This window comes from Onychomys torridus, chromosome 7 (genome assembly GCF_903995425.1).
Source record: "Onychomys torridus chromosome 7, mOncTor1.1, whole genome shotgun sequence".
Lineage (NCBI taxonomy): Eukaryota > Metazoa > Chordata > Mammalia > Rodentia > Cricetidae > Onychomys > Onychomys torridus.
Window position 1 is genome coordinate 49,869,882 of NC_050449.1, and position 27,681 is coordinate 49,897,562.

Genomic DNA, 27,681 nt, shown 5'->3' on the forward strand with positions numbered 1-27,681 from the left:
TCCCCAGTGTATAGAAAACCCTAGAATGGTAGGTAGCCAGTGGATATTTGTTGAATGGATGAATAAATAAATGATTTGGTTTCCTGCCATCTTGTTCTTAGGCTAGACTTCCATTGTTTTTTATATCAGTAATGGTCGTAGGAGCCTGAGCTGCAATTCTAGAAATAAAGAACCCTATTTTCTACTGGTTATACCCAGCTATCATCTTTCTGTTTTAGGGTTTGGTTTGGTTTGGTTTTGGTTTTTTGAGACAGTTTCTCTATGTAACAGTCCTGGCTGTCCTGGATCTCACTCTGTAGACCAGGCTGGCCTCAAACTCACCAAGATCCACCTGCCTCTGCCTCCTTAGTGCTGGGATTAAAATGTGCACTACTACATGAAGCTTAGTTGTTTTTGGGTTTTTTGTTTGTTTGTTTGGTTGGTTGGTTTTGTTTTTTTTTGTTTGTTTGTTTTGTTTTGTTTTGTTTTGTTGGTTTTTTTTGAGGCAAAAGCTTACTGTGTAGCCAAATTCACTAGATAGCTAAGGTTGGCCTTGAACTATTGATCCTACAGCTACCACCTCATTTCTGGGATTAAAAGCATGTGCCACCACACCTGTATGTTTGGTATTTTTAGTTTTGGTTTATTTTAATGTTTGTGGATGTTAGACTTGTTCATCATGTATGTGTACCTGGTGTCCACAGAGGCCAGAAGAGGGCATGAGATCCTCTGGGACTAAATTATAGATATTGTAAACTGCAGTATGGATGCTAGGAATCGAACCTGGATCCTCTGCAAACAAGTGCTCTTAACCACTGAGCCATCTCTTCAGTACACCCCCCAACCCCAGCCATTTGTTTGTTTGTTTGTTTTGTTTTATATCAAGACAAAGCCTCAACTTTGAGATCCTCTTGCCTCAGCCTCTCAAGTGCTGGGATAGCAGCATGTCCACCACACCTAACTGTGCCATCTCACTCTTTTTCTGTTCTTTTTCTTTTCTCTTTTTAACATGCTAGGCGAACCCTCAGCTACTGAGGTCCAAGAGCAGCTATGAGACTCCCAGAGCATTGTCTCAGTACTTTACATACCGATTGCCTCCCTCTCCCTGAGCCTTCCCAGATTAGCCGGACCTATCTTGTTTCTTCTCCTCCCATCTAAAGCCCTACAGCAAAAGAGTTCTTTACTGGATTTCGTTTAACTGAACCCAGTTAACTGCCAAGTAGGATTAGCAGTGTTCTCATCTCCACTGTAAAACATACTGATTAATACCTACAGCCTACTGAATGTTCCTAAATGCTCACAGCTGGTAGGCGATGCTCTAGCAAGCCTTTGTACTTTCACTTCCACTTAAGTGTGTATGCAAAGCAAAGTCAGTTGTATTTATGCCCAACCTGGTTATATACCAAAAAATATATATAAATTACATAATTGTTAAATATATAATACAGTATTTTTTTTTTTTAATGAATGAACTCTATTTTTTTTAAGCACTTTAGGCCCACAGGAAAAATGAGGCAAGTAGAATTCTATGTACTCACTGTCCCCACACATCCACAGCCAACCCCACTGTCAACATCCTGCTCTGAATGGTACATTTGTTACAATTAGTCCCAGATTGGCACATCACCATAATTCACATCAAGGTTTACTTTTGGTGGTATACATTCTGTGAGTTTTGACAGATGTATAATAATATCTTTCCCCTACACACACTGAATTACCCTACAAGAATATAATGATATCCTTCCCCTTACTGAATTACCCTGCAGGGTAGTCTCAACTCCCTAAAAATCCTGCACATTCATTGTTCCCCACACCAAATCCTGGCAACAACTAATCTACTTATTTTTATTTCATAGGATATCAAATAGGTATACTCATGCAGTATATGTGTATGTAGCCTTTTCATATTGTTTTTTACTTAGTAATGTGTATTGTTTTTTACACACATGTTATGTAACTCATTCTTTTTTAATCTTTTGGTTTTTCAAGACAGGGTTTCTTTGTTTAACAGCCCTAGCTATCCTGGAACTTGCTTTGTACACTAGGCTGGTCTTGAACTCACAGAGATCGGCCTGCCTCTGTCTTCCTAGTGCTGGGATTAAAGGCGTGCGCCACCACACCCAGCCTCATTTTTTTATTATTGAATAACATACTATTGTCTAGTTACCCCACTTTATTTACCACCTGAAGGACATTTTAATTGTCCCCAGCTTGGCAGCTATGAATGAAGCTACTGTAAATGCCCCTGTCTAGGTTTTGTATGGACATCGGTTTTAACTCAGTTAGCCAGATCATGTGTTAGGAGTATATTTACTTTTGTTGGAAACCAGTTTTCTTCCAAGTCTACCGCTTCGCATTCCCGTTAACAATGGAGGAGACTGCTGTTGCTCCAGTCCCTTGCCAGCATTTCGTTTAGTTGGTGTTCTGGATTGTGGCACTAATAGATAGTAGTAGTTTTAATTTGCAGTTACTAAATGATATCTGGCATTGAATATCACATGTACTTATTTGATATCTGTCTACTTTGATAGGTTCTATTCTACTGGTTTGGGTCCATTTTTTAAATTGTTCTTTTATTTTTGTTGTTGTTTTTTACAAATACTTCTCTCAATTTAAAACCTGCTTTTTATTCCTTTGACATTTTCTTTTGCAGAGAAAACATCTTTAATCTGAAATTATTATTAGTTACTTTAGCTTCCTTTTGACTGCTGTTAGCATGGTTTATCTTTCTCTACCCCTTTCCTTTTATATGTGTCTTTATAGTTAGAGTGGTTTTCTTTGCAGGTGAAACATAGTTGAGATTTTTGTTTCCTTTTATATTTTATTTGTTATTTTCTCTGAGGGGTCAAGGGTGTGGATGTGGGTACACATGTGCCACAGTACACATGTAGAGGTCACAGGACAACTTTTGGAGTTTGTTCCTTCCATCTTATGAGGCAGTCTCTCATCACCCTGCATACTCCTGCATATATTAGCTAGCCAATAAGCTTTCAGGGAGTTCTGTTATCTCCACCTCCCATTTATCTTCCTGTAGAAGTGCCGGAATTATGGATACATACCACTGGATCTGGCTTTTTGTGGGTTCTGGGAATCTAACTCAGGTCATCAGGCTCACACAACAGGCACTTTTGCCCTCGCGTACCCATGTTCCTGTCGTGCATGTGGTGGTCAGAGAACAACCTTCAGGGGTTGGTTCTGTCTTTCACCATGGGTTCTAGGATTGAACTCATGTCATCAGAGTCGCTTGGCAAGCACTGTTACCCACTGAGCCCCTCCCAGGTCCAAGGAAGATTTTTTTAAACTTCACCCAATTTCCTTTTTTTTGTTGCCCTTTATTAACCAAAGCTATATCCTCTTGTTATTGTGTGTGGTGTGTGTGCCTGTTTGCATGTGTGTATAAGTGTCCACGCACATGCGTATGCATGCACGTGGAAATCTCAAGTTGGCTTTGGGTGGCTTGCCCTCCATTTCTTTTTTAATTGAGACAGTCTTTCAGTTGAACCAGATCTCACTGTTCAGCTAGTCTTAGCTTCAGCTTGCCCCAGGAATCTGTCTCACTCTCCCAAGTGCTGGAACTACAGGCAGCTGCTATATCTGCTAGCTTTTTACATAGATCCTCACTCTTGGTGGGGAAAGTGCTATATCCCCTGAGCTATAAAAGGAGGAAGAAATGGATGGGCATAGTGGAGCATGTCATTAATCCTAGCACTCAGAGACAGGCAGATCTCTGATTTCGAGGCCAGACTGATATACAGAGCGAGTTCCAGGACAGTCAGGTCTGTTAACATAAAGAAACCAGATGCCCCAAAACCATGTCCTCATTATGACTTGGTTCCCCAACCTACTACACAAGAGAGAATGTATTTATTGATTAGTTAGTATGATTGATATAATTTTCATTACAATTTTATATCAGTTATTTAAAATATCTTAAAATAACTCTTGGCTAAGTGAGTAGTTAGTGTGTTAGAGAATTTTTAGGCTTCCAAAGCTAAGATGCAGACTTAGTTCAAAGCATAAACCTCAAAATAATAGGAGTTTTTAGGACTATAGCCAGAAGACTTGGGTAGATCCTCTGCCAGGAAGTATCTTGCATGATATTTATGTAAACTGTAGCAAAGAAGCAAATTTGTGTATTTACTTTGCCTTTGTACACATTTCCTTCTCCTTCTAGAGTAGCATTCATTAAATTTCTTAAATGCCTTGCATGGGATTTTAAAGTTCACTGTGACCTCTGTACTGGTACATTATCAGGCACAGATGATGCACTTGAAGGGCTTTTGGCATTCAGTGGCTTAGTAGCCATGATTCAGTTTGAATCACCCCCTCCCTGGAGGACCAGATGAAAGCTCATTCTCATGGGATCCAAGCCATGTTCTTGAGAATCGTTTTCTTTTCCAACTTACTGAACTACTTTAGAGGCCTCTGGGTTTCACTGGGCTTTTCTTCATTTCCTTCTGTTGTTGATCTTGGCCCTTTATCTTCCACCCACTTTATTACTCATTTTGGAGGGACCTGACTGCTCAGTAACTCTGAGAAAATGTATCTGAAGCCATATGGGTTGAGTAACACAAACTTAAAAGAGTGGGGAAAGAAGAAATGTGTGTTCTGTGAACTTCCTTTGTTTATGTGGTCTGTTTATATGTTGTTAAGGTTGTGTTATCCAGCTGCCTCCGTGCATTTCAAAAAATGACTAAAGATAGCTTGTGAACACTCTTAAGAGGGCCATGTTGACATAGTGAATGAAAAAACACTTCATTTGTTCCCTACCAAATAATGTCTCTCCTTTTGAGATGAGGGAGTAATGCCAAAGTCTTCAGATGGCCAGTTTTAAGGTTCTTGAGAGGCCAGTGATTTCTAGGGACACTTTTAGAAATAAGTCAACAGAGTCCTTGTTAGGTTGGAGGCTCTGTGACTGTTTCTTCAGTACAGTTAGGCTGTACTGATCCAACATTTCTTTTTGAGAGGAAGGAACCAGGTAAAATGAACATTAACATTGCTGTTAGTAACCCTGAAAGCCCATGCTCTCATCTGGTTTTATATAAAATGAATTAAAATTTAAGTACATTTCAGTTAGGATCATTCTAGAAAACAAGTGGAATTTTCTAGTATTTGTCAGGGCCATTCCACTATAAGTACTTTACTTATCTTAAGAAACTGAAAATGGTTCTCAAGCCTTCCTGCACATCACATGAATGAATGCCTTCCTCTGCCTTCTAGCCTCTATATGCCGTAATTCATAAGATAAATACAGAGAGGCTCTTTTGTCACATTCAACTGTTTAAGGATCTTGGTCTGCTAAATAATCAATTTCAAAGTGAAATTAAGTAAGAACAAGAAATAAAGCATCAGTTTTAGTGTTTGAGAAGTAAACCACTCCATTGAACATTGAGAATGCGGTCGGTGTTCCTGCAGCTTCTTCCTGTTTCCCCCTGAGCCAGATGAACACTGGCTCAGTAGAGCTCCTGTACTTGCCTTTAATTGCCCCTCACTGGAGCCCGTCACTGGAGCCCCTCACCAGCAGCACTGAGAGGACTGCCAAGGGCCTCCTCAGTGAATTCGCATCATTTACTTCTCAATTCGCCCACTGATTGAGGCCTTCTCTCTTGAGTGCTTTGCAGTTCCACTTAAGTGGCTGATGTTTGGGGTCACTATTGAATGTTTTGTGTGAATATCACTTTCATGATGAATTGGCTGCTGCTGCTTTTAACTGTATGGGGTGAAGCCCTTGGTGGTAAACCTTGAAAGGGAAAAATCCTTCTCTGTAGAGATATGCTAAATGAAATTACTCTCTTTATCACTTTGTCCTTTTATCCTTGCAGTCCGATAACCTCAGGTTCCTGTGATTTATTTGTTTTCTTCAATTAAGCTGAGCTGTTTCCTGTACCCAGGTGCATGCTATTTATGTTGTGGGTTTTGACAGTGGAGTGGTGCACGTTTCTGACCTGGAAGTGTGGTTTCTTTGACTCAGAACCACATCAGTATGCCTTCCATCCTCTACTTCCTTTGCACTATTTCCTTTTTGAAGGGCTTGGTGTGTCACCATTTAATCCAAGCATGATTCATGTGGGACTAAGAGCTGGTAATGTTGTAATAATAATACTGCATATATAGTAATACTCAAAACACTTACTGTCTTAGCCTTTCTCTGTTTATGAAGTACTTCCCGCTTAATCCCTCTCAATAACTCTGTAAGATAAATCAGCAGTTTTGTCTGTGTCTATGCTGGTGAAATTTTAGCTTAAAGTGGTTCCTTAAACATCTCTTGCTCAAGGATGCAGTGCTTCTGGGTCATTCCACCTAAAAATCTCCACAGAAAATGAATACTTTTGAAGGGCTGGGGAGAAGGTGCAGTTGGTAAAAGTATTTGCTGTGCAGGCCTCACAGTGGACCCACAGTGGAAGGAGAGCCATGCAAACCATGGCCCCACACACACATATCCCTGCACTCACACATGTCATGTACACACAAGAATAATAAATTAAGTTGTTTTACTTTATTAAAGAACACTTTAGAGAATGAATAAAAGGTTTTCCAAAGCATGTCTTACTTATTAAAACTGGACTTGTTTTTATTTGTATGTATGTGTGGGTATACATGTGTATGTGCATGTATACATCCTTGCATGCACACAGGGGCCAGAGAAGACCATCGGGTATCCTGTCCTACCACTTTCTAATATAGTCCCTTAAAACAGGACTTCTCACTAACCTGGAACTCACTATTTCAGCTACTCTGGCTGACCAGCAAGCTCTATGACTCCTTCCTGCCCCCTCTGTCAGCACTGGGTTTATAGGTACACTGGGGCGCGGGGGCGTGTATGTGATTGCTGAGGATTAAACTCCCGGTCCTCTTGCTTGCACAACTGCTGCTCTTACGTACCCACTAAGCCCCCAACTTGTTTTTAGTCTGGTTAGTTGATAAAGACCGTGGCTAAAAGCCCATTAACCACAGAGTTTGAATTAATGTGTCCAAGTCAGGAAAACAAACATTGAGGTCAGTTTCTATTCTATTGCTGATGTATTAAAGCTAAGGAAGGCAGGCCCTTAAATTAGTGGAACTTGAACCAGAAGTAATTAAGCCATTAATATTTTTTATGATTATCTCTTCCTTTCAGGGAGATGGAAAGCTTGATGACTACTTCTACCCTGCCGCCCCTTTTCGCAGATGAAGATGGCTCCAAGGAGAGTAATGATCTGGCTGCAACTGGGTAAGCAGCTGCTTTGGGACATTAGACTTTTGCAGAGGCTTCAAAACACAGTTTCTGATGAAGTATGAGGTGCTAAGGAGGCAGTTTTCTACCATGGAGTGGAAGGTGCATTTGTTGGACTTTTCAAAGAGAGCTGTTGTAAACCACTTTGTAATGTCCTCTCAGCTGTCTGTCTTCCAGTGCTCTCGCCCCTGTAAACTGGTACGGCAGCACTGTGGCCTGGTGCAGGGAATACCCGGCACAGCGGACACTCTGAAAATCAGATGTCCTTTCTCTGTAAGCTGCCACAGTTTTTCATGGTTTTTTTCCTCGGAGATTAGACCTGCGTGTGGTTTGTGCATGCATGTGAGCAGATGGAAATGGGATATGAACTAGTTTTGGGTCTGGGGAGTTAGCCAACAAGCCCCAGTGATCTTCCTACCTCCATGTCCTTTAGTGCTGGGGTTACAGGCATGCACAGGGCTATTCCCAGCATTTACATGGGTGCTGGGATCCAAACTCTGACCCTCAAGCACTTTTAACCACTGAGCTATCTCTTCAGCCCAAGTTCCAGCTTTTGTTATGATTCTTCCTTCAAGGTGTTTAGAAACTGGGGCAGGAGAGATTGCTCAGTGGTTAGAGCACTGGCTGTTCTTCCAGAACACCTAGCTTCAGTTCCCAGCACCCACATTCCCAGCTCAACAACCTTCTGCAACTCTAGTTCCAGGGGATCTGATGCCTTCTGGCCTCAGAGGGCATTGTGTGCATGTGGTATACAGGCACAACCACCCATACATGTAAAAATAAATAATTTTTTAAATTTATTTTTATTTTAGGAGCATTGGTGTTTTGCCTGCATGTATGTTTGTGTGAGGGTGTCAGATCTTGGAGTTATAGACGGTTGTGAGCTGCCATGTGGGTGCCTGGAATTGAACTTCAGTCCTTTGGTTAAAGTGCTTTTAACTGCTGAGCCATCTTTCCAGCCCCAAATAATTTTTTTTAATTAAAAAAAAGAAAAGAAAAGAAAAGAAAAGAAAAATGCTTCAACTCTTTAGCCAGCTTCTTGTTTCTCCTATCACTTTTCCATGGAATCATTGGACAAACCTATAAAGGAATTCAAAGAAAGCTAATAGTAGCATCCACCTCTTACCTTGAAATTCTCTGTTCCACTTGAGAAGGATTTTTTGTTTCGTTTTGGGGTTTTGGTTTTTAGTTTGTTTGGCTGGTTGGTTTGGTTTTTCAAGACAGGGTCTTTCTCTCAATGTAGCCCTAGTTGTCCTGGAACTTGCTCTGTAGACCAAGCTAGCCTTGAACTCAGATCCACCTGCCGCCGTCTCCCGAGTGCTGGGATTAAAGGTGTGCACCACCACTCCTGGCTTCACTTGAGGTTGTTTTGTTGTTGTTTTTTGTTTGTTTGTTTGTTTTTAATCTTTTCTTGATATTTATAAGCTGTTTGCCAAAGAAGAAATATATTCATTAATAGATTCAAGTGCTAGCTAGCTAATCCCTAAGATGAATTATTTTAATATTCTTTAAAGCCCTTTAAAAAAATAACCCATGTTATGTAATTCTGTTTTCTACCCTCACATTCATTTCCCAACCTCATTAATATCTCTGCCTTTCACCTCACTGCTTAAATGAAATTGTTCCCCAAGACTTTTCTAGAGGCTGCCTGCTTACTAGATTAATTCATTCAGTAAAAGTGTTCAGTGTTGCCAGACAAGGTGGCGCATGCCTTTAAGGTCAGCATTGGGGGACAGAGGCAGGCAGATCTCTGAGTTCAAGTCCAGCGAGGGCTACATAGTGAGATGCTATCTCAAAACAAGGTTTTTTTTTTTCCCAGTTGTATACCAGAGAGTGTTCACTCCTGTAGATCAAAAGCAAAAGTCAAAAGAAACAACAAGCTTAGTCTTTTTATTTTATTTTTTACTTGTAGGGTAACAATATCTCACTGTGTAGCCCAGGCTGTCCTGGAACTCAGTCTGTAGAACAAGCTATCCTCAAACTTTAGGCACTCCTTCTGCCTCTGCCTCCTGAGTGGTGAAATTAGAGGCATGGGCCACCTCTTCATCCTTTTTGGTTCTGGTTTTTAGTTTTTCAAGACAAGGTTTCTCTGTGTTAACAGCTCTGGCTATCCTAGAACTCACTCTGTAGAGCTGGCTGGCCTTGAACTCACAGAGATCTGCTTGCCTCTGCCTCCCAAGTGCTGGGATTAAAGGTTTGTGACACCATGCCCATCTGTTTCTTTGTCCTTTTATAGCTCAAATTATGACAGAAAAAAAAAAAACTGAAAAAATTATGACTGAACAGGCTAAGACAGTAGAATGCCTGCCATGTGGATAGGAACTATGGATTGAGAAACAAAGTAGGAAGGAGGCACTAGGAAGAGTTAGGGGTACAGTTTTAGACAGTAGCCAAGAAAGTATTTAATGAGAACGTGATTTGAGTAATGTGCTCCCTCCTCAGAAGAAGTCAGTTCACTCACATGTTATTATCTAAGGAAGATTTTTATGGGCAGAGGAAGCAATCAAGGCAAAAGCCTAGAAGTAAGGAAGTCTCTTACTTTGTAGAAATAGCCAGAAAGGCAGTGTGACTAAAGCAGCAGTTTGAAGGGTGAGGGGCAGTAGAGGACTCTATAGGCGCTTCTTTGGTGTACCAATGAATTGCCTGGAGACCGCCTTAACATTCAGATTCTGGTTTAGAAAATCTAAGGTAAGGCCAGAGATCCTGTGTTTCTAACAAGCTCACAGGTAATGCCATAGATGCTGACAGGCCCATACTCTAAGTGGGAAGGTCCGTATGTCAGACCATAAGATCTTTTACCCTTCACTCTAAACACTGGAGGGTTTGAACAGAATGATAAGATCTGACTGACTTCTTAATAATCTGACTGTTGTGCTGCCAGGGGGGCCAAAGTGAGCCAGGGCTGGAGCAAGGAGACATGATGGCCTTGACAAGAACATTTTTGGTGAGATTGTGAAGGGGAAAAACCTCATTAAAGTGTGTTTCTAAGATGTTGGAATGAAGTTAGTGAGAAGTATAGAACTCTAAATATATTTTAATAATAGACCAAACAGGATTTGACTGCGAAACCAGATGAGCAACGTGAAAAGGGAAAAAAGAACAAAGACAGTTTCAAAGCTTTGGCATCAGTAGTTGGAAAGATGGAGTCACCACTCATTTAGGTGGGGGAACTGAACAGTTAGGGGAAGGAAGCTTGGTCAGGAAACTATAAAACTGAGCTGCTTGTTAGAACTCTAAGCTGGGATGTCAATCAGGCAGTGTCATACCAGGTTCTGACGTTCCAGGCAGTTTAGGCTAGAAAGAAAAAGTTGAGATCATCAGCATCTCGCTAGTATTAACGCCATAAGACTAGATTAAAAAATCACCAAAGGAATAAGCACTGTGTGGAGAGGTAGTGGGGGAAACTCCAGCATCTGGAAGACAGACAGAGAAGGACTAATTAAACCACAATCCCCAGTGAGAGCTGAGAGGCAGCAGAATAAACAGACACACAAAGGGGCTAGAAACTGATGGCTGTCCCAGCTCCTTCTGGTAGATTAGATGGGGACTGAGAAATGACATTGGATTTCACAAGATATGTACTGGTGGCCTAGATAAGAATTGTAAGCTTGCATCTCTGAAATACGTTTCAGACAGGATGGGAGAGAATTGAATTCAGTGAGTTTGACCCACTCTTTCTAGGGCATTAGTGGTTCAGGGCAGTAACAAATAAAGACCTCCACCAGAAGTTAGGTAGAGACAGTGTCTTTCTTTCTCTCTCTCTTTTTCATTTTTATTTATTTTTTTTCTATTATCAGCTTGATACAGTACAAATTCTTATCCTAATAGTGAAATGTTTCACTGAGGCTTGTCCAGTGATTGAGCAGTACCAAAACTTATTATAAGCCACAGTCATCCTAAGGTCCCCCCTGCTATGGTAGCCTGCCTCCCTGGTTCTGTGGGTTGCAGTCTGATTGTTCTTTGCTTTATATCTAGTATCCACTTATGAGTGAATACATACCATGTTCATCCTTCTGGGTTTGGGTTATCTCACTCAGGATATTTTCTAGTTACATCCATTTGCATGCAAATTACATGCTGTCATTTTTTTTTCTCTGCTGACTAGTACTCCATTATGTATATGTATTATATTTTCTTAATCCATTCTTCAGTTGATGGGCATCTAGGTTGTTTCCAGATTCTGGCTATTACAAATAGTGCTGCTGTGAACATAGTTGAGCATGTATCTTTGTGGTATGATTGAGCATTCCTTGGGTAATATGCCCAAGAGTGGTATGGCTGGGTCCTGAGGTAGATCGATTCCTAATTTTCTGAGAAACTGCCATACTGATTTCCACAGTGGTTGTACAAGTTTGCATTCCCACCAACAGTGGAGGAGTGTTCCCTTTGCTCCACATCCTCTCCAACATTGACTGTCATTAGTGTTTTTGATCATAGCCATTCTGACGGTGTAAGGTGGTATCTCAGAGTCATTTTGATTTGCATTTCTCTGATGATTAAGGATGTTGAGTATTTCCTTAAATGTCTTTCAACCATTTGAGATTCTTCTTTTGAGAATTCTCTGTTTAGTTCTTTAGCCCATTTTTAAATTGGATTGTTAAGTATTTTGATGTCTAGTTTCTTGAGTTCTTTATATACTTTGGAGATCAGTCCTCTGTCAGATGTGGGGTTGGTGAAGGTCCTTTCCCATTCTGTAGGCTGTCTTTTTGTCTTATTGACCATGTCTTTTGCCCTACAAAAGCTTCTCAGTTTCAAGAGGTCCCATTTATTAATTGTTGTTCTCAGTGAGACAGTGTCTTTCTTTTGTTTTCTTTCGATTTAAGAATTATTCAAGCACACTTTAAACAGAGTATACCAATCCCGTAGAAAGACCTGGTGATGCCAAACAGGGCAGAATTGCTGAAAATCTGTCCTTAAGTAGCCAAGGGAGTGAGATCATGGGTGGGAATGGAAGGGTTGTTAGCTTTAGCTAGGAGCATGCACAGTGGACACCTATGAGGACTCCCTTCAATACCTGCCCATGTCTGTCAGGAATTTGTTAGATTGCTGTTCTTTCCCAACTTGATGTGCATATTTTGCTGGAAGAAAAATATTTGAAACTTAGGAAGTTTTAAACCAATGACAGTTGGAATGAGTATCGGGGAAAGCAGGAGTAGCCTAAAACCGCCAGATTAATTGAAATATTTGCAGAATAATGCCTGCTAAGATCAAATTAGATCTCAGCAGCATTTCTTTTTCTTACATATTTATTTTATGTGTATGAGTGTTTTGACTGCATGTATGTCAGTACACCCATGCATACTTGGTGCCTGAGGAGATAAGAAAAGGGTATTGAATACCCTGGAATTAATTGGAGTTTAGCATGGTTGTAAGCCACCATGTTAGTGCTGGTAAGGAACTTGAGTCCTCTGTAAAAGCACAAGTGTTCTAAACCTCTGGGCCATCTCTCCAGCCCTAGGGGCACTGCATTTTAAAGAACATGGTTAATGTTGACTTCGTAGCTGCTTTTTTTTAACATATACTTGTTAAAGGACCTCAACAATCTAAGGACCTCCTGTATAAATCACTTATAAGTCTCCTAGAATAAGTCAGAAAAGTTTCATTTCTTTCATTTACAGTATAGTCTGCATCTGCTTTTGTTCATGGTTCCATCCCCTATAATCTGATATTTGTTCCCACAATTCTACTGAAACTATTCCCCTAAAGCTGCCTAACCTTCAGGGATCCAAATTTAACAGAACATTTTTAGCATGTCTATTTGTTTTTGTTTTTGTTTTTGTTTTTGTTTTTAACAGTGTCTTACTTGGTAGCCTGGCTGCTTTGAAACTTTCTATATGGACAGGCTGGCCTTGAACTCAAAGAGACCCACTTGCCTTGCCTCCCAAGTGCTGGAATTAAAGGCATGCCCCACCTCACCCAACTAGCCTGTCTTATTTGACCTTAACACCTTTTTTCTTGGTTGCTGCCCTATCTTCCTTAAAGTCTCCCTGTCCTCTTTCTTGTAGTGTTCTCCTAATTCTTGAGTTGCCTTTCCTAATATTTCTAATACTTGCTTTTTAAAAGCTATCGTCTCTTGACTGTGTACTGTGGGACCTTCCTTCCAGTGCCTTTCTTGAGAATACCTAGCAATCATTCCCCTGGACTGCTGCCTTGCAGCTCTTGTAGTGTGTGTGTGTGTGTGTGTGTGTGTGTGTGTGTTTATTCTTTCATACATTACACCCCAACCACAGTTTCCCCTACCTCCATTCCTTACAATCTCCCCCTTCCCCTCTCCCTCAGATCTACTCCTCCATTTCCCTTCAGAAAAGAACAGGCCTCCCAGGGATATCAACTGAACACGACATAACAAGTTACAATAAGACTAGGCATAAACCCTCATGTCAAGGCTAGGCAAGGCAACCAACCCAATAGGAGAAAAAGGGTCCCAAGAGCAGGCAAAAGATTCATAGACACCCCCACTCCCACTGTTAGGAGTCTCACAAGAACACCAAGCTACACAACCATAATATATATGCAGGCGAACTAGCTCAGACCCATACAGGCTTCATGATTGTCCCTTCAGTCTCTGTGAGCCCCTATGCCCCTATGCTTCATCGATTCAAAGGGTCATGTTCTCCTGGTATCCTCCATGCTCTCTGACTCCTACAATCCTTCCTTCCCCTCTTCTGAAGGGTTCCTCAAGCTCCACCTAATGTTTGGCTGTGGATCTCTGCATCTGCTCTCATCACTTGCTGGATGGAGCCTCTCTGATGATGAATGGCCTAGGCTCCAATCTTTGAGTATAGCAGAATATCATTAAGAATCATTTCATTGACTTTTTTTTTTCTTGCTAGTTATGTTTGATTCTATCCTAGGTCTCTGGGCCATCCAGGCAGGGTCAGGCGGGGGCTCCCTCTCATGGTGTGGGCCTCAAGTTGGACAAATCATTGGCTGGCCACTCCCACAAGTTCTATGCAACCATTACCCCATCACATCTTGCAAGCAGGAAAAACTCTAGGTCAAAGGAAAGTTTCATGGCTTGGTTGATATCCAGTCCCTCCTTTGGAAGCCTTGCCTAGTTACAGAAGATGGCCAGTTCAGTTCAGACTCTGTATCCCTCCTTCTGTATCTCAGGACATGTTTTCCAATTGTCCATAGGATATCTCCACTTAATTATGCTATAAGAATTTCAAGCTCATCATCTCATCTGTGTGTCTTCTCATCCATATACCCTATTCTGTCCATGATTAGTACTAAGTTCCTAATCACCTGCTAGAAACCTCACAATTACCTCAGACTGTTGCTGTTTATGCTCATTCACTCATTAAGTTCTCTCCAGTCTCCACCTTTTGTGTCTCTCAGCTTTTGCTCCTCTGTTCTTTGTTCTGCTGTGTTTATTCTCCTTGTGTTGTGTAGCTCTTAATTGGACTCTTTCTTCTCTTAGACCTTGTTCTTTCTGCATAGGATGATGATATTTACCTGATCAGTGCCTATTCGTCTTCCAAGACCTTCTTTGTGAAATTTTTCTTAGCAGTCTGACCACATAAAGAAAATACTGACCCTTTCCAGTGCCTCTTAAAACACTTTCTATAAACATCTATTGCAGTACTTACATTGCATTGTGGTTGTTGCTGATTGTCTTTTTGTTTTGTTTTGTTTTGTTTTTTCGAGACAAGGTTTCTCTGTGTAGCTTTGTACCTTTCCTGGAACTCATTTGATAGCCCAGGCTGGCCTCAAACTCACAGAGTGAATAATTTGCTAGCACATGCAAGTCTAAGCCTCAACCATCCATCGTCTGTACTCTCCTTATCCACTTCTTAGAAGAACTCACCAGGAATGGATTATTGGAAGGAGAGTAGTATACCTGCCTAACATTTATACTTGGGCTATGGTTGTAGCTCAGGACAGAACACTTGTCTAGCATATATGAGGATCTGTGCTTGATCTCTAATACTTCACAAAAAAATTATATTTAAACTTACTGTACTAGATAGTCAAATGATCTGATTGTTACTCAATCTATAATCTAAGAAATTACAGCCTATTTTATATTCCATAAGAGTTATTCCTATACTCTTTAAGAAATGGCTTTTGGCTGGGTGGTGGTGATGCACGCCTTTAATCCCAGCACTTGGGAGGCAGAGACAGGTGGATCTCTGTGAGTTCAAGGCCAGCCTGGTCTACAGAGCGAGTTCCAGGACAGGCACCAAAACTACACAGAGAAACCCTGTCTTGAACAACAAAAAACAAAAAAAGAAAGAAATGACTCTTTTATGATAAGGACCAAAGTGCCTGGACAACCTCTATTCCTATTCATCTGGTCCATTACTAGTGTTTCCTCCATCACATGGGAAACACGTGAAAGATAACATAAAAGCCAGGCTCTGTTGCATGCTCAGAGTTAAAACATGAAGTCTATGTTGGGAGGAGAGGTTATTTGTTGTTTTGGGCTGAAATTAGAATTAGTTTTGCTAGGAAATGTCTACAGGAACACCATTATATTTTATACAGATTGTGGTATTAGAAGTAATTCAAGTACTGACATGTGCTTTTGCTGGTAGGAAAGTTTGTCTTCAAGAGTAGTTTTGCTGCTGACCATACTAAACTTACATACTTCTGCCTGTTGTTCAGGTTAACACACCCCGAGGGTCCATACGGCAGTACAGCCACATCTTCCACCAACAACCCAGAATTTGTGGAGGATCTCTCCCAGGGCCAGCTGCTTCAGAGTGAGTCTTCCAATGTTGCAGAAGGCAATGAGCAGAGGCATGAAGATGAGGTAAGCTAAAATCTCCTGTCACTGTCCTCTGGAGCTTCCCAAAGCAACAGCATACAAGGGGCTATTGAGTGAAGTGATTGCCACCTCACATCTTAGTTTCCTGGGCTGACACTTGGCTGGCCAGTTTTCTCATACCTAGCTCTAGTTATACCTAGAGGCATATTGATGGTTTTAATGACATAGAGACAAATAGAGTCTCTTTATCCTCACTCTAACTAAATGTAGCTACCTCTTATAAAATGTCCCACTGTGCTCAGGAATTGTTTTGTTGTATTATTTTTGCTTTTATTTATTGTTGTTATTGCTATTTTGATATAGAGTCTCAAGGCATCCAAGCTGCATTCGAGTAATGCAAATGTGCCCACCGTGCTCAGCCTTGAAAAATATTTGTTTTGCGAATGAGTGATTTAATTAAGTAACTACTGAGAGATCTTCATGCCCTTGTTCATGCCCTGCAGCACAAAGTCACGTGTATCAAAGGATTCAGACCACTTAATGATTCCTTCTCCCTCCCATAGGGTCCGTCTTTCTCTGAATCACACAAAGATTCAGTATGGGCATGAAGAGTCATGTCCTTGTTGGACCTCCAAACTTCCTTATAGGTGACTGATCACGTTGTACTCTTTTTATTTTAAGACAAGAAAGAATAGCATCATCGATTTTTGTCTTTTATGTGAAAGGGCTAGTTTTTTTCATTTACCCCCTTAGTATTTTTAAAGATAATAATGAATGCTAGCAGCTTTTCATTAACTAGGTGTTTGTGGGGGGGGGGGTGTTGGGGGGATTTGTGTGGGTGTATAATTCTGAGGATTCATGCTAAGCACATTTCCACTGAGCTAAGTCTCTAGGCTCCTTAGTAGCTTCATGTTCCTAGGTTTCCAAAAACTAAAACAAAACTGGAACCCTAATCTCTAATACACTATTTGCCAAAAGAAGGACTGTCACCATTCACATACATTTGGAGGAGTACAGTACTTCAGTTAATACATAGATGCTTTATCTCTTTTTGAACCTTGCTTACCTTCCTCTTCTCTGAAGTAAGAATTCCTATAACCATGATACATTAACTGATAGATTATGTATTTGTTAATTATGGAGCAAACTATGATATGCTTAGGTCTCACTCAGAAGGGAAGAAGAAGGGCTGTGGTGAACATCAGTGGCACTGCAGAATTGTTTTTGTTTAAGCATTTTAAAAGTTGGTTTGATCTGATTTATCCAAACTCAGTGTATAAAGACGTACTTATCAAAAAGGTGACAACAACAAAAGCCTTATGACTTTATAAAACGTGTGTCTTAAGGAGATACTTAGGCTGAAGAGCGCGTCTCCATTTTAGATATGTTACTGATATTCTCCTGAGACCTAAATATTAACTTAAATATCTGTGTGCTATTTGCTATGGGAAATTAGCTGGTCTTAGGTATGAGAAAGGATCACTTTCATGAATTATTTTAATCCCCATGCTGCAGCTCTCCTTTCACTTGGTGCTCGTGACATCTTCTTCTGGTCTCCTGTGACTGTGTCTGCTTCTCTGGCACGGTGCTGGGTGTGCTGCTGAATTTCTCATGTAGAATCCCTGTCAGGAGTGTAGAGGAAGGCCAGAGCTTGCATGGCCATGGTACCCCACTCTCATCTTCTGGGGTTACCACCAAAATAGCCCTTTCTACACCAAGGGTGGTGATGCATGCCTGAAATCCCAGCACTCCAGAGACTGAAGCAGTAGGATCACCATGAACCCCAGGGTGCCCTGACATACATAGTGAGTTTGAGGTCACTTGTGCTACCTGGAGAAACCCTGTTTCCAAAAATAAAATGTTTCTTTTTTTCTTTTTCATTTTTCAAGACAGGGTTTCTCTGTTTAGTCCTTGCTGTCCTGGAACTCACTTTGTAGACCAGGCTGGCCTAGAACTCAGAGATCCGCCTGCCTCTGCCTCCCAAGTGCTGGGATTAAAGGTGAGCACCACCACCGTCTGGCTCCAAAAATAAAATTTTATTTGTTTTTTGTTTTTGTTTTTTTCAAGACAGGGTTTCTCTGTGTAGCTTTGCGCCTCTCCTGGAACTCACTTGGTAGCCCAGGCTGGCCTTGAACTCACAGAGATCCACCTGGCTCTGCCTCCCAAGTGCTGGGATTAAAGGCGTGCGCCACCACCACCCGGCTTCAAAAATAAAATTTTAATAGCTCTTAATTTCCCTACTTTGTAATATGATGCCTTGAAGCAGTGGTTTTCAACCTTCCTAATCCTGCGACCCTTTAACACAGCTCCTCATGTCACTGTGACCCCCAACTATAAATTTATTTTTGTTGTTATTTCATAACTGTAGTTTTGCTACTGTTATGAATTGTAATGCAAATATCTGCTCTGCAGGATATCAGATGTGCAACCCCTGTGAAAGAGTCCTTTGACCTCCAGAGGGGTCTCAACCCACAGATTTAGAGCTGCTGCCTTAAAGGGTCATAGTTGAAACATCTGAGACTCTTAGTGTTAGTCTTTTGTACCTGACTGATCTGGGGAGCTCTGAACATCCAGGGCCTTACAGGAAAATGCAACTCGGATCCTCTTTGGTGTTGGTGTTTGTTATTATTGTTGATGGGTTACTTGAGTGATTATTGTTTGGTTTTTGTTTTTCATTTTGCTTTGTCTTACAGCAAAGAAGTAAACGAGGAGGTTGGTCCAAAGGAAGAAAAAGGAAGAAACCTCTTCGAGACACCAACGCACCCAAGTCCCCCCTTACAGGATATGTTCGATTCATGAATGAGCGTAGGGAACAGCTTCGAGCAAAGAGACCAGAGGTCCCATTTCCAGAAATCACAAGGATGTTGGGCAATGAGTGGAGTAAACTGCCTCCTGAGGAAAAACAGGTGATGGTTCTTGCTTCTGGTCCTTTGCTTGTTTTATTTTAGCTCAAGAATGATTTGGAGGCAGGAAAGATGGTTCAGTGGTTAAACTCACTCACTGTTCCTATAAAGAATTGGAGTTCATTTCCCAGATCTCATGTCAGATGGCTGACAACTGCCTGTAACTTCAGCTTCAACTGATCTGACACCCTCTTTGGGCCTCTACAGGCACCTACATAGATGTGACAAATATTCATGCATCGTGTGTGTGTGTGTGTGTGTGTGTAAAAAGATCTCTATCAGAAAAGCAAAGAAGATAGTTAATTCTTCAGTTGTGTCGCAGTACTCGGGGCTGAGGCAGAAAGAGCACAAGTTCAAGGCCATCAGGGCTACAGTATGAATTTAAGGCTAACCCAAGCAACTTCGCTAGAGACCATCTTAAAGTAAAGAAAAATAGAAAAAGAGTTTGAGTGGTAACTTAGAGCACAGCACTTGTTCCCTTACACAGGTTCTGGGTTCAATCTCCAGTACTGCAAGAGGAAAGTGAGAAAAGACCCTGTTATAAGAAGATGTGGAGACCTGGAGTAGTAAAGCAGGTTAACCAGTCCATGCACTTAGCTAGTATCGTGAAGAAGAATTCAGACTGCTGGCCTTGTGTACTGTGGTTGAGAGCATGTACCCTAAAATCGATGTTGTAGTTTCAGACATTTGCAAATGCCATTAACTAAGGAGAGGTCAAACTGGTTCAGATTGGCCCTACTCCAATGACGTGTTCATAGAAGGAGAGAAAGAAGACAGGTACCCATGGAGAGGGGCATGTAAAGAGGGAGGCAGAAACAGGAACAGCAAAACCACCAGAAACTCAATGGGGAAGGAAAAGAAGACCAGAATAGCAGGATCCTTGCAGCTCTTCTCTCTGGCACAGTGACTAGAAGCTGTCCAAGATTGTTGGAGGGTTGGGAGCAGAAAGGACTCTAGAATCCACCCCCAACCAAAGCAGCTACATTGTATTTGATGTGTATACTGAGTTCACAGAATGTTTTGAAAAGTGGTTCAATATTAAGAAATTAAGAAATCTATCAAAGTAATGCATTCCATTGAGCTAAATGAAAGTCATGAATAAAAATGAGGGGAAAAATCATTTGCCAAAATTCTTCAATTCACATAAGAATTTTATTTAAGAAAAAGATCTTACTGCTTTACTGACTGTTTAACTAGAGTTCTAGCAAATTTAACCACCGCAGAAAATAAAGCAGAACTACTTGATCTCTCTCCTCTAAGACAGAAACTAACCGTGTTGCCAAGCTGGAAGGAGAGTTCCTCTGTTAGAATGATGGAGGGGAATTACACACACGATAGCCACGCACTGGGTGAAAGGCCCCTGCAGCCAAGGCATGATGTGACTGGGGCTGAGGGCTTTGCAGTAAAAGCCCCCACGTCCCGGCGTCTGAAAGATCTATATTTCCTTTAGGTCTTAAACTCTTTTATGGTTTGCACTCTTGAAAATGGATTCCAGAAAGACTAAAACCAAATTGAAAAATACTGTCTTGGGAATTAATTGAATTCAAAAATCTTCAAAGAGATAAGATTAAATTTCAATTTGAAGCTTTGTGTTTGTGGTAAGCAAGCTTATAGAAAGCAGTTCATAACAAGGGGTCATCAGCTGGACATGCCAGGTCATTATTTTCTTTATCTTTATTTCAAAGTTAATGCATGCTTGAGGTTTATTTTTTTCTAGTATTAGCAAGTGTGCAAACAAAAAGCCAAAGTAACAGTAGTTGTCTAATGATAACATTGTCTGCTGATTAGGACAGGGTTTTGTGTGTGTTTAATCAACTTTTTACTTTGAAATAATTTCAGATGCACAAAAAGTTACAAGCATAAAAATAGTACAGAGAACATCCAGAAATCCTAAACCAGCTTCTCCTATTGCTGACACATTGTGTCCCTTTCTCCATTCACATGTTCAATCTTTAATACACACACACACAAAAAAAAATTTTCCCCCAAATTATTTAAAGCTAAGTTACATATATCCTGCCCCTTTATCTGCAGAATACTTTTGTATTTCCTAAGAATAGAGATCCTCTGTTACGTAACTGATAAAGTCATCAAGTTCATAATTTCATGCTAATATAATGCTGTACTCTACACCCAGACACTGAAGTCAACAGCATCCCTTCATACAGGTTTTACGCTAATACCAAGCTGTGTTTTAGTCACATATTTGTAATTCTCTTCAGGCTGTTTCCACAGCATTGCTTTGTCTTTGTAAGTTATGCCTTGATGTTCTTCGAGAGTATGAACTCTCTGTCTCCCCAAACCTGACCCCTCCTTCCCGCCTACCCCCAATGTGCCTTTTTGTTTGTTTTTACTTTTGAGGAAACATTCTTCATTTTCTGTCTGTCTGGTATTTCCTGATGATTAGATTGATGTTCTGAATTCTTGTTCAGAATAGATGATAAGATGCTCAGAGCATCACATATGCAGGCATACCATGTCCTTTATTTGTAATGCTAATTTTTTTGGCTTGGTAAATTTTTCCTTATAATTCATTAGCAATCTATGGAGAAATATTTTAAAGATATGTGTAATTTGTTTCACAACAAAAAAAAAAATTCCATAATGCTGATATCACGTGCCTTTAACCCCAGCACTCAGGCAGTGCTTTAAAGTTCAAGATCGTCTATGTAGTGAGTTCCAGGCCAACAGGGATACACAGTGAGACCTTGTCTCAAGAAAGAAAAGAAAAGGAGAAAGATCTATATGATCTGAGGAGAAACCAGAGCCAGGCATGGTAGCACACGCCTTTAATTACAGCACTTGGGAGGCAGAGGCAGGAGGATCTCTGTGTGTTCAAGACCAGTTTAGATTACATGATTAGTTCCAGAACACCCAGGTCTATGTAAAAAGACCTGTCTTAAGAAAAAAAAAAAAACAGCGGGTTGGGGATTTAGCTCAGTGGCAGAGCGCTCGCCTAGCAAGCGCAAGGCCCTGGGTTCAATCTTCAGCTCAAAAAAATGAAAAAAAAAAAAAAAAAAACAGAAAAGAAAGAAGACAAAAAAATTTCCCCTAGACTTAATATCTATAAATGTTTTACCTTATCTAATCTTTATCATTATGTTTACAAAGCGATAATTTTTCCCACTGCACACAGTTACCAGTTGGCCCTAAGCTTTCTGATCTATGCAGGGATCTTACTCTTCTCTTCTCTTGAACACTTGCTCATATTCTGTTTGTTACTGGTATGATCATAAATAATTCATATCGTAGTTTTATTTATAGTATAAATGTCTTTTTCCAGCAGTTTATAATTTATTGTCATACTTAATTATTTGTTCCTTAAATTGTCCCAGATTTGGCCAATCCCTTATATCTGCTGGTGGGGGGGCAAGATTTTTAACATAACCTCTAACTCTGGTTTGTTTACTTATAGGCAGCACCTTTTGTTCTTTCTTATACCTAATTTGATGAATGAAATGGACAAGGCATTAGGCAAAACAATGGACTTGTTTAAATAATTAATAGCACAAAATGATCAAAAGAATAGCACTAAGGCTCTCTTAGAGTAGTCTCTTTTAGGCCCATGGGATGAATCATTCTTTTCATGTTCTCCAGCTTTAGTGTTCTACTCAATCTGGCTTTTAAGAAGACCAATGGATGTATGAGATCATTCCCTCAAAATGAGTGGAGAGTAGAGAAACACACTAATATTCCTTCCCTTCCCCTGGGAATATGTGCCTATATGGAGTTCAAACCTCTGAAGAACTCTAGTGGCCCTGTGAAATTCTATCTATAAGGCTAGGGAGATGGTTGACTGTAATCTTCGTTAATGTTTTATGATGGTACTCTTTTATTTTTTTTTGGTTTTTTTTTTTTTTTTTTGGGGGGGGGAGTTTCGAGACAGGGTTTCTCTGTGTAGCTTTGCGCCTTTCCTGGAACTCACTTGGTAGAGCACTTGCCTAGCAAACACAAGGCCCTGGGTTCGATCCTCAGCTCAAAAAAAAAAAGTCATGATGGTACTCTTAATAGAACTTACCTTCATTAAACTAGGAAAGGCAATACACAATCTAGAAAGTCAATCACTCGTTTATTTATTCTCTAAATGATGTGTGTGTTTTATTTACTTATTTGTTTGTTTGTTTAATGTGTGTGTACATGTGCAGAGGTAAGGGCAACTTTCAGACACCAGTGCTCTCCATCAACCAGGGTTCAAACTGAAGCTGTCAGGGATAGTAGCAAGCACCTTTACCTACTGAGCTACCTCACTAGCCCTTGTTTATTTTACGATTGAAAGATTTTATTCTATACCTGTGTCTGCTTTCAGATTCTCCTACAGCGTACTTACTGTATACTTTTTTTCTTGTTTTAATTGTACTCTTTTCTTTTAAAAGCGTTGATATTTCACCTAACATTTCAGTTTCTTGAACATAATCTCACACTTCTTTCCTAGCGCTACCTTGATGAAGCAGACAGAGATAAGGAGCGTTACATGAAGGAACTGGAGCAGTATCAGAAGACCGAGGCCTACAAGGTCTTCAGTAGAAAAACCCAGGACCGTCAGAAAGGCAAATCTCATAGGCAAGGTATCAGAACCAAGTGCAGTTTGTCCTACATCGTGGAATGTTACGAATCCAACTGCCAAATATGTGTTTCTGTCATTTCTTTATTATCCTATACTCACTTACAGATGTCACCCTAGAATTGTACCAAAATCATCACATCACTCCCCTTTTGACAGTTTGATTGGTTTTCTGTATCTAAGATCAACAATCTGGCTCGAGTGCCAAAACTATTATTACCTACCTGCCTTTCTCTGTCTTGTTTCCATGTTAGGCATCTCTCTACCTTTAAACAGGTCTACTATGTAACTAACTTGCCCTAACACTTCTAAGCCTTCTCTGTACTATTCCTATCGGCCTCCATGATCCTCCTCTTCATTCAGTAGTTTACTCATGCATAAATTCAAAAGGAGATCTATGAGCTGCTTCTGTTAAAGTACCAGACTCTCTTCTAAGCATTGAGGGGTGATAGTGAATGAGACAGCATCTCTGTCTTCCTGGGATCTTTTTTCTCTGTTGAAATGGTACATCACATCCTCACAAGTCTTGCTCCAGTTCCCCTCTCCAGGAAACACTGCCAAAGGCACACCACCCACACTGGTCTGTCATCCCTTAGCCATAGCAGCTTCTCCACACTTGCACATCTAGGCTGCTAAAACCTTTGGCATGTGTTTCCTACCTCCTCTCACACCCTGTTCTCTCAAAGGTAAGAACTGTCTGCTGTTCTCTTATGCCTAGCTTTGTGATCTATAGGTGTGGGGTTCCATTTAACTGTGGTTGACTGACAGTTAATAACATCATGAATGAAAATATCATACGTTGTGAAAGTCCACAGATACCAGCAGGGTTTGTAGTTGGCAAAGTCGTATACTTGGGTTTTGCTATTATTTTCTTCTTTAATTTAATGTTTTCTTTATTCTTTTATATTTTTAGATGCAGCCCGACAGACCACTCATGATCATGAGGTAATTAGCCTTCTTTTTGTATTTGTATATATATTTAAAATCATGTTGCTGTTTATAATGGTGTTACTTCTTTTTTTTTTTTTTTTTTCATGAATGGTACAGTGTTTTTTTATCCCATAATTCAGACTGAGTTGCTTTGGCTCAGAGGTTTTTAACATATGGTAGACACTTATGTCATGAATCTGCCTTTGAACTACAGTCCCTAACCCCAATCTGTTCCTGTAGTCTGAGAATTTTATTAGTTTTAAATGCCAAGAAATGGTTGGAATTTAGAGTAAGACAGAAATGGAAGCCAGCTAGAGGCTGCAACTTGGCCGTAGTTTATCATCAACAAATGCTGTCATCCCACTTCAGAAAGGTGTTTGGGAACTCCAGAATTTGGTTAAAACAATCCTCAGCTAGTCAGTAGCACACAGTGTGACGGAAGCTCAGTCCCTGAACCTCCTTCCCGTCCTCAACTCACTGGCCTGTGCTTAGTGTTGGCCTCCTCCTCAGGGTTGCTTCAGCCCCGACAGTAGGACCTAAGCCTCTGTGTGTGTGTCTCTAACATATAGGCTTATCTGTTTGCCTGTGCTGCTTTTATATGCTTCCAATATAGATGTTAAGTATATGGTTATAAAATAAAATAAAATCTGTGGTCATTCCATGCTTTAAAATGTCAGGGGACTCATCTTTGCTCACCACATCATATGCAAACACAGCAATCAGGGTCTTCTAATTAGTCCCAACTTCTCATTTCCAAACCTTAAACATTTGCTGCCACCATCTTCTAAGTGCTGTTCTCCCTGCCTTGTGTCTGTGTTCCTGTTGTTCTCTTCACAGGATAACCTCCTTCCTCATACATTCTTCTCTCCATCTTCCTGTTTCTGCTTCTCCAAGCTGAAGTCATCCTTCAACCCTATTAAGTTCCATTTCCTTCTCAGCTCCTTTTATTTCTTCTCCCTGGCTTTAACCTTCAAAGTTGCTGTACCTCTCCCCTGTGGTTAGCTGAGCTGGCCTAGTCTAGACTCTTCCAAGCACTTCAGTTGTTCACATTATGGACTGTGTATGATCTCCCTGAGAGGGCATTCCTGATCTATTTTCTACCTTTCTCTCCAATGCCTTGCCACCTAGCATAATGCTCTTGCATGGAGAAGGTGTTCTATAAAAACTTATTTTCCTATAAGAATCCAAAGGTGACTGAAAAGCAGTGAGGATTTAAACAAAATGGATTTCAAGCTAGGAGACAGCTCAGTCTGTTAAATGCTTTCTGTGCAAGCATGGGGGCCTGACAGAGACGACAGGGGAGGTAGAGGCGGCTAGAGCTCTGGGTAATGGTAGCCACCCAGCCTAACCTAATTGGCAAGTTCCAAGCCAAAGAGAGACTCCATCTCAAAAAAACTATAATGACTGGCTCACTCTTAAGGATGACACCCAAAGTTGACCTCTGATGTTCACATGTGCTATGGTATTTGGAATATTTCAGCAGATGTATAAGTGAGTTAATAAAAAAAAAAATGTGTCTTATAAAATACCCAAAACATCATGAATTCTAAATATGTACTTATTTCTCTTACAAGGAATGTAATAGGCTTCTAATAGAATAGACTTCCAGTCCGTCTTAGGATACTAAGGCCTCAGGCATATTCTCAGCTGCCTATCCCATTTCGCCAGTGGGGGGGGGGGGGGGGTGACTTGCCCAGGATAAGAGAGTTTATTCAACCTAAGTTAGAGGGGGCTGGAGCAATGGCTTAGCAGTAAGCAGCACTGGCTGCTCTTGCAGAGGAACTGGCTTCCATTCCCAGCACCCACATGCAGCTCACAACTGTCTATAACTCCAGTCCCAGGAGAGCCCTCTTCTAGCCTCTGTAGGACCCAGGCGTACACGTGGCCATACAGAAAGTGAACCCATACACATAAAAATAACCAAACTTAAAAAAAAATAAAAAGCTAAGAGGCAATAGAGTAGCTTCCTGCATCCCACTTAGCCACTTTTGACAACACAGTGCCATGCTACATGGAAAAACTGGACACTGTTGAAAGTAAACCTGAGATGTCAGTCGGAAGCTAGTGAAGACAGATTGACCGGTTTCCATATAATAAAGAAGCTAATTTTATTTCTAAATCGACTGAGATTCCCTAAGTCATTGTTGCCTGGACAGAAGCAGCAGAGTGCATCTGAGAGCTGACAAATGCTCTCCTGGAAGCCATTCTGCATAGCAGAAGGCACTGCATCCTGGCTCATGATAATAAGAATGGTCCTCAAGTAAAAAGGCACTTGAGAGATGCATGGCATACTCTCTGTAGTTCTGGCCCTGAGCCTTGCCCTAAATCACAGGCTGATATAGATTACATTCAGAGAGTCCTCTGTTCTTTTTCCTTCCAGTCAGTGAGTGTACAGAATGGAAATCCAAAGTGAAGAATATTCTTGTCTTCTCAGATCAAAAACCAGCCTACTGCTGGGCGGTGGTGGCACACAGCTTTAATCCCAGCACTCAGGAGGCAGAGGCAGGTGGATCTCTGAGTTCGTAGCCAGCCTGGTCTACAGAGCAAGTTCCAGCAAAGAAACCCTGTCTTGACAAACTGAAGAGGAAAAAAAGCCCACTAGGTGCAAGAGTCAGTGAGCTGTACTCTCTAGAAAGTGTCTTCATCTCATATGAAGACTGAGCTAGAAACAATAATTTTGTTTAATTTGTGAAAAATGACAAAATGACACTCAGCCTGAACAAATTAGACCCTTTCAATGAGGAGGTAATCAAATCCTTATGATTTAATCCCTTGAGCAATCCTTAGAGCACTTAAGCATCTCTAAGCCCTTAGGAGGAGCCTCTCTGTGCCGAGTAATGTACTCAGTAATGGAGGAGTGCTGGTGGTTTTTATTACCGCTCTTCCTTTAAGTACAATGTCTCTGTCGCATTCAGAGACAGAACAGTTTCGTTCAATTGCTTTAATGTTTCTTATTTTGTACTCTTAAGAATCTGTACCAAGGGGCAGTGTATATTGTACCTGACTGCTGCTAGCCTCTGCCTTACATGATGGGTTGGGTTTGGACTGTTCTGGCAAAGAATGGAATGGAATTACCATTCTGAAGAAAGTAAAGACCTTGAGAAAGGCCCTTTGTGCCATGTTCATGGTAACCAAGCAACCCCTTATCATTCTGAATAGCAAATGCTGGGACTCATGGTCACTGTGCAACTGAGTAGGAAGTTGAACAAGGTAGTTGAACTGAAGTTACAAGGAAGTTGAACTGAGTTACAAGGCTCTGTCCTAAGTCACTGGTAGATTTAGGATTGGACCTATGGTCCTGTGCATGTTGGGATTTTGAGTTTCCTGTCACAACCAGGTAATAAAGTTAAAGCGTACAGTAACCCTGCAGTCTATAGAC

The 27,681-nt window shown here is 40.8% G+C and overlaps 1 protein-coding gene across 1 annotated transcript in view; it reads left to right on the top strand.

Moving 5' to 3' along the window:
* Positions 1-27,681, top strand: part of Hmg20a (high mobility group 20A) — an 85,703-nt gene that overhangs the window by 45,482 nt on the left and 12,540 nt on the right. The window contains exons 2-6 of the mRNA XM_036193379.1: positions 7,100-7,192; positions 15,806-15,953; positions 18,602-18,814; positions 23,244-23,376; positions 24,286-24,317. Of these exons, the coding sequence (XP_036049272.1) occupies positions 7,104-7,192; positions 15,806-15,953; positions 18,602-18,814; positions 23,244-23,376; positions 24,286-24,317 (615 nt within the window). The 5' untranslated portion in view covers positions 7,100-7,103. The remainder of the gene's footprint in view (positions 1-7,099; positions 7,193-15,805; positions 15,954-18,601; positions 18,815-23,243; positions 23,377-24,285; positions 24,318-27,681) is intronic.